Source organism: Cebidichthys violaceus, unplaced genomic scaffold (assembly GCF_023349555.1).
Source record: "Cebidichthys violaceus isolate CVI_PGR_0920_01 unplaced genomic scaffold, fCebVio1.0.p SCAF_46, whole genome shotgun sequence".
In the NCBI taxonomy this organism is placed as follows: Eukaryota; Metazoa; Chordata; class Actinopteri; order Perciformes; family Stichaeidae; genus Cebidichthys; species Cebidichthys violaceus.
The window spans coordinates 1,364,087-1,371,586 of NW_027176661.1; the positions used below are offsets into that span (position 1 = coordinate 1,364,087).

At 42.3% G+C, this 7,500-nt stretch overlaps 1 protein-coding gene across 3 annotated transcripts in view; it reads left to right on the forward strand.

Annotated features, from left to right (window-relative positions):
* LOC137886860 (RNA-binding protein Musashi homolog 2-like) overlaps nt 1-7,500 on the forward strand; it is a 184,730-nt gene that overhangs the window by 15,811 nt on the left and 161,419 nt on the right. For 2 of the 3 annotated variants that reach the window (XM_068729521.1, XM_068729522.1), the window contains exon 1: nt 7,421-7,500. This exon is cut by the window's right edge and continues 13 nt beyond it. In XM_068729521.1, coding sequence (XP_068585622.1) covers nt 7,421-7,500 — 80 coding nt within the window. Of the gene's footprint in view, nt 1-4,956; nt 4,978-7,420 lie in introns of those variants that run through there. The other variant, XM_068729523.1, reaches the window with a different exon arrangement.

A 7,500-nucleotide genomic window follows, 5' to 3' on the forward strand; every position in this document is an offset into this window, starting at 1 on the left:
CTCTCTTCTCCCTCTTTGTCTCTCTCCGTCTCTCTCCCTCTTATCGCGCTCGTTTTCTGTCCCTGTGCAAATGGCCACCGTAATCCTGGGTCTGGGTGCTTGGGCCTGTCACTCCACATTTGCACTTAAGCATCTTTCCTTCCCTCATCTCCTTTGCCCTAATTGTATTGTAATAAGCAATTACTGATCTATTTATGCACACTAGAGCCGAGATTGGGCCACTTTTTAAAAGGGCATGCCGGGGAGAGGAGCCGGTCCAATGCGGTGCCCCCTCGTCCCCATCTTGTAGCTGGACGGAGACACTGCCGCTACCACTAATCTCTTGCCTTTCCGCCTTTCTCTCGCTGACGATCTAATCCCACTTTACCATCTCGCGCTCTGCCCTTGTTTTGTTTTTTTCTTTTTTTTGTTGGGTGCAGAACGCCCTCCAAAGCAAAAGTGATTGTGCTGTTGTTTGTTGTATATTGGCTGCGTTTTTTCTCTTTGTGAGTCAGCTCTACTGATGCAAATGAGCAGAGGCAGTGTTTACCTGGACTGGCCATGTTTTCCCTCTCTCTCTCTGTGTGTGTGTGTGTGTGTGTGTGTGTGTGTGTGTGTGTGTGTGTGAGTGCATTGTGCCTGCACAACATCTAGGCCTTTGATCATACTACATTGCATTGACAGATGTTTTCTGGGGCTTTCTGGTTGCTCATGAACGAGGCCGCGGACGAGATCTGAATGCCAGTAATTATATTCCCTTGCTAGAGCGATAACAATCGTGGCTTATACAACAAAGTGTGATGGCTTTTTTTTCTATCTGTCCTATTATTTTTTGGTATGAGAAATGACATCGAAATCCCCTGTCTGCTTCCTCCCTGTCTGGGGCTCTGTGTTTACAGCTGTTTGTGAGAGGTGGGGGCCACGATAAAGGCTTACACCTTGTAATCATAGCTGCTTGTGTGATCTCGGCGACCTGCCGGAGAACCAGCTCAGAGAATGGTGTGCGTGCGTGCGTGCGTGCGTGCGTGCGTGCGTGCGTGTGTGCGTGCGTGCGTGCGTGACTGAAAGATCCACTCACAACAAATTTGCAGTCAGGAACAGTCAGTTAATGAGGAATATGACAGAATCAAAAGGTCTGCTGAGAATAAAAGGAAAGAATTGAGGTAAGCTTTACTGATGCTGCGCTCTTATTTATGTGCTTTTTATATAACGTTCATGTCATAGGTAGTGGAATATATGGCGTCCTGTTGAAACATCTTACCAAAAGCAGCTTTTTTAATAAGTGACTGCTCGAGAATTTTTTATTTGCGAATGTTCTGATCTTAATAACTATTTTATTTACAATTTTAGAGACCTTAGTTGTTGATAATTGCACATTTAGAAATAGTTCTATTTGGAAAAAAAGAAACCATATCTACTAAACATGACCAGGTTGTTGACATTCAAGAAACAGAAGCCTGTCCATCAACTCACCCACATGTCCGTTATTTAGTTTGGATGCACCAACTAGTTTACTGATCGTCTAACATTACAATTTACATTAATAATGAATAATTAGTGTTTATAGCCACTCATCCTGACTGGCCTTGGAATGATTTAAAATCCAGTCATCATCACTGTAAAGTTGGCCCGTGATTCTCTCTTAGGATGCCGAGGATTTGCGGCCTTTTATGGGAGCTAGACAGTGGAATTGTGTTTGTGGTTATTTAAAGGACCTTACTATGAACAGTGAGTGAGAGAGAGAAACAACACATTATGAAGTTACTTTACTGCAGCTCTCCCTCCAGTTTGACTAATGGCTCAGCAGCAGATACTTATTAAGTAGACAGTTATTATTTTAATGTTTCTTTTTAAAGTTTTACAATGAATATCCCACATTGATTTTTATTTTTTTTCCCATAACTCATTCCATCAGTGACCTTTTATGCTGAGGTGGTCACATTCAGCTATTTAACTGAATATTAGTTAAATAGCCTTCCTCCTTGAGGGATGAATATAGTCTAGCGCCGCTAAAAATATCTTCTCTTTAATCAATATGCCAAGTTCAGCAGCAGAAACCTTTCGTGCTCCGCGGCCTCCCAGACGTGCGCAACACTCGTTGAAAAAAAACACGTTGATCTGTAATCTAATAGTGAACATTTTCATCCTCTCTGCGCAAACGGTGTCGGCTTACGCCTACTTTCTCCAGTAAAACCGGGACTTTCTCCTGAACGGGACCGAAAAGACAACTTTAAGAGCATCCGAGCCGGAGTGTCTGTGCAAAAAAAAAATTCAACATTTGCATAAATACGTTACACATTTTTATTTATTTTTTTCTCCTCACATTGTGCCTGCTCCTCTCCTATTTTATATTGTTTCACACTATATTCATCTCCTCTCATATCCCACTTGGGGAGTTAATAACATTCACGCTTTGTCTGTGCGCTCTCCGCTCTGTGTGCATGTTCAAAACACTAATAGCTTTTTGTAGGCGCAACACAGAGGCTCTTTGAATTCTGTTTGCTGCCACAGGTAAAGTCCTAAAATTTCCACAAATAATAATAACAATGTTGTATGCTGCAGTATTAGCTACAGGCTTATCTTTTTCAACTTCCTCTGCACTCACAGCCCCCCTCCCCCTTTTATAGCACACTTAAACCAGGAGTACAATATTATAAAGGGGTTTGCAATGAATCAGGTGCATTGTTTACGCTTAATGAGGAAAAGAGGAGACGTTATAGACAGACACACACACACACACACACACACACACACACACACACACACACACACACACACACACACACACACACACACAAAGATGCAAATCAGACAATAGATCAGAGTTATCAAAGTGAAGCAGTCTGTTCTTGAATGACTTTGATAATTACCTGCCTGGCGTTGCCTTAAAAGTGTCTTAAAAAATCTGTTGCGTTGTGTGTGTGTGTGGGGGGGGTGGGGGGGTTAAGGGAGCCAAACTGCTGGTTTGTGTTTTGCAAACAGTTTTGGTGCTTTTTTTTTTTTTTTTTTTTTTACATTTGAGTCCGTGAAGGTTCGCCAAAAAAGTCCAAAAGAGTTACCGGGAAACTTAAAGATGAGGTGAATAACACATGTATCGTTATTTTGTCCGTGCTGGTTTATTACCAGCACTTTTCACCAGTCTTGCTGACTCAGCTGTGTAGGGATGCGCCAATCCAACTTTGGGTACTCGGCTGGTACCGAGTAGCGACCCGACACCGGTGTGCGACTCACTGTGAGGATCATTGACTGGGGTCTTTCTCACATGTGTAAGGCAACATCAGCGTTCACTTAAACATTACTTTCTTAACTTTGTGAAACTACATGTAACAAATAAATACATTATATACAGATATAAATGTGTAAAAATTGTTTATATGTATTTAAATAATGATATCCAATACCAGATCAGGCCTATTTAAGCTATTTGAGTCAGTATCTGAGTGCTTGTGAACATTTGGCCTCCCCTGCAGGCCGCACCGAAATGATGAGGCAGATTACTGCAGCCCAAAATATCTGAATATTCAACATGAACATTAGACCCATGCATTAGACTGCAATTAGCTTGAACTTAGCATCGTAATTAGCCTGCGACACGTCGGGTACAATTGTGTGCGCTGTGGCAGACTTTCGCCATTTTTTTAGGTCCTTTTGCCGTGCCACACACCACCGTGTGGGTACTGGTGTGTAAGGACAGAACAGTGTATGAGAAGAATAAAGTATGCAATATAAATGCTGGTATAGTTTTTATGTGATGGATATGAATGATTTAAATAGCTCAGGGGATTTACTAGGTGTCAGGTTTTGTGCTCTCACAGTGCCAGCCTCTTCATCCTTCCTGGCTACTCCCTGTGATGTCAGCAACTGCTGTGTGTGTGTGTGTGTGTGTGTGTGTGTGTGTGTGTGTGCGCGCTGCAGGCTAGGAGTAGGATATTGTTGTTGAGCTGTATGGACAAAGCAGTTGGTTTTAAACACTCTCTGGACAATATTTACGTGACCTGAATCGTTTTTTTCATGTGGACTGACAATAGCTTTATTTTTTATTTGCTACACACTCTTTATGTACCAGCACCACCTCTGCGATGCTATGAAACTGTGTTTGCTGGTGGTTTTAGATTTGAAGCAGTAGCTACTCTGGGATGTGAAATGTACTGAAGTTGCAATCTAAATGCAAGGTAAAAAAAAAAAAAAAGATGGATGTTTTAGTTTGAGTTTTTGCTTTTACAAAATTCAAGATGGCACAGATGCTTTAAGAGTCACAAAATGAATCCGGCCTCTTGCTAACTTCTGGAAATCTCTCAATGGTTTAGAGAAAGCTTCTGTAGCTTTCCTCACTTTTTGTTCTATCCGTCGTCGTAAGAATCTGCTAACACAAGTGGATAAGAGCCCCGGAAGCCTTTTAACATTTTGCTCTGCTTCTCTATTACCATGACGTTACACCGGGGCAGTAACTGTTGCAGCTCCATGCGCTCCAGAAAAGTGCAAGCACACGCGCTCAATCACGCACGCTCATAACTTCTTACTGTCTCTTAGGGAGGTGCAAAAATAACTGGATGTTTGAAATTGGGTTAAGAGAAAAAAACTGGGTTGAAGAGTGGTCCATTTTTAAATCTGTCGGCCGGTGTTGAAACGTCGTCGAAAGGGACTTTTAAAAATACTACACCCAACCAGACCCCAAATGATCAGAACTAAAGTTGCTGTGAATGCAGTGAGGGGGATTTTTTTGGTTCCCTCGTGGTAATTACTGCGTATGTGTATGATTTGGTTGAAAAAAGAAAAATGCTTTTGTTAAGATGTAAAATGATCTGCATCAAATTAAATACAATTTCTGAGTCATTCCATCCAATCAGCTGGCTCTTCCATTTGCTGCATATTTGCAACAGGAAAAACAACAGCGCTTCTTTACGTAGTCGGGGAATAGCGAATACATTTTGTGTTGGTTAGAGTGAATTAAACATCCATTAATAACCTCGCCGTGAGCAAAGAAGGAGGCGACGTAAAGCAACGCGGCTTGTTGTTCGTCACGTGTACAGACATGGCCCAAAACTTGACTGGCTGTAGCCCGATGGGACGAGGCCGGGAAAGTGGCCGGGGACCGGGTGGCCCAGAAGGGAAGCGGGACAAACAGCTGATGTAGAGAGGCAAGCAGAGAAGAACATTGACTTGTTTATTTCATTTATTTATTTTTTACCTAGATTGGCAATGATAAGAGTGAGTGATGTTGATAAATGCTCGCGCAGCCAGTTTATCAGCAGCTGTCTGGCTTCTGGTCGCCTGTGGCGGCTTCCAAGGCTGATAACCTCTGAGGCCTGAGGCGTGAAGCTGGGGGGGGGGGGCCTGTAATGCCCGTTACACAGCAGGAAGTACAATAGTCGAATGAATGAGAAATGGAGACAACTTTAGTTATTCTTAAATCCGCACCAGCAGGAGGGCCTGAAAGGAAACCATCACAACAAATAACCAGAGGTTATTCCTCTGCACACTGACCACTAAGGACATCACACCCAGCTTTACGGCACAGCTCTCATCCCCGCCCCAGGTGTGCTTTGAGGTGGTCATTACCACGCTAACATTTAGCATGTAGCACTATATCGCCACGTCAGCGCTTCGAACGTGCGAACGTCAGTGCGTCAACGCGTGTTGCGTTCAGAGCGTCAGCAACGCGTCTATGATGGGATGGTAACGGTTGTATTGCGTTGTATTGCTCAGCGGTGTCTTTTTTTGCGCTTAGAGAAATGCGCTGCTCTTGTCAGTGTAATAAAAGATCTGTGCTTATCTTTTTATGGGTCCTGTGGTAACTTTAAAAAAACAATTTTGTGGAGCAGTTTTCTCTTTTAAATTGGAGTTAGAAATGTAGAGCACAGAAATGTATAACAATTTGTCATGCACAATCTTTTGTTTTTCTGCAAAAGGTTTTTTGTGGTAAAAATGATAATGTAATAAGAAAAATTACAGAAAACGAAATGTGCAGTAGGAGAGGGCCCATGTGTGGGAGGCTGTGTGCATATGTGCAGGTTATGTGCCTGTGAGACTGTGAGCACCTGGAAAGCTCTTGACAGATGGTTACTTCAGCTCTAGATGAATGTTGCTTCCTCTTCTTTTTTTTTCTTTTTTTTCCTCTCCACAGTGTTAAGCCTCTTTCATAGATTGAAAGTGTTGCGGTCAGCGTTTTGATCAAGGTGGACTCTTTCTCTTCCTTGATAGTTTGCTCTGCATCTCCAGAGTGTGTTTATCCTACCCCGGCCATTTATTGTTGTTTGATTTCCGGTGAGCTGAGGGAGATCACAGCTGTGAATTTCTCTGCTGCCCTTTTGTTTTTGTTTGCCAGTGAGATTACACAGCAGTGCATCACAAATCATGATATGCCCACATTATATCAGTACATTCTCAAACTGAAGCATGGGTCTGGAGAGGATTATATGCGTCTCTGGAATCACAATAGCATGCATTACTCTGGTCCTTTCTCCATCGGCCAAACCGGACCATTAGTTTAGACTATCACTGCACTAGTTAAGAGCTATTAACAGAGGTCAGCTGACACAGGCCGAGGTGAACGGGTTGCAGCAGCCTCTCACTACAGAGTCGGGTCAGGCCAAAGCTATATCCATAATAACAACATGGCTGCCATAGAGACACACAGTAATAAGTCCCTTTACGTTTATTCTTTGACCTTTTAAATAAAGAATACGAAACCCATAAATCCTGCATTAATAAAGGTTTATCTTATCTTATAAATAAAACGGTTTAATTGGTCTTAAATCAAATGTCCATGTAATGTTGCATGAAAACCGTTTCATACGTGCACAGGTTCATTTTCAGTTGTGTGGTTATAGTTCCTCGCAGATTTTTGCACTGACTCTGGTGTTATATTACTGTAATTCCCTGAGAAATTGTCCTCCTAAATTTAGCATGCGCTCTCTGCAGCAGATGTTCATGCCCTTTTTGATGCCGTGGGTAATAATCCTTAATATTCTTGCTGTTTGAAACTAAATGAGGCTTTAATGCACTCTGATTCCATCTTCCAGCTCTCATTAATTGTTGTTTTTTAAATTATTTTTTTTAAAGTCCATAAATTATTTCTGTTTTTTGTTTTCTTAGTTTTGTAAAGACGAACAGCAACTTTTTATGGCCAAAATGGACGTCTTTAATTGTGTGACAGTCTGTTTTGATTAGAGCTCCAGTTTGAAATGTCATCGTGACGGGAAATTCACAGAACTGCTTTGCTTCGCCGCGAGTATTTCTTTTCTTCCTGCCGACACCTTCAGCGTTGGCTATCTTGCTATATAATGCTTGAGTGTTTATGAGACTTGATTACTGTTTATTCCTGTTTAGCGACAATGCGCTCCTCGCTCCTTTTATGTCCTCGCCGTCACAGGTGCTGCTCGCTCGCTGTGTTTGAAGCCTCATCACTAATCCTCTCCTCTCGTCCCCTCTTCTATTCCAGATGGTCACAAGAACAAAGAAAATATTTGTGGGTGGCTTGTCAGCCAATACAGTAGTGGAAGATGTGAAGCAGTATTTTGA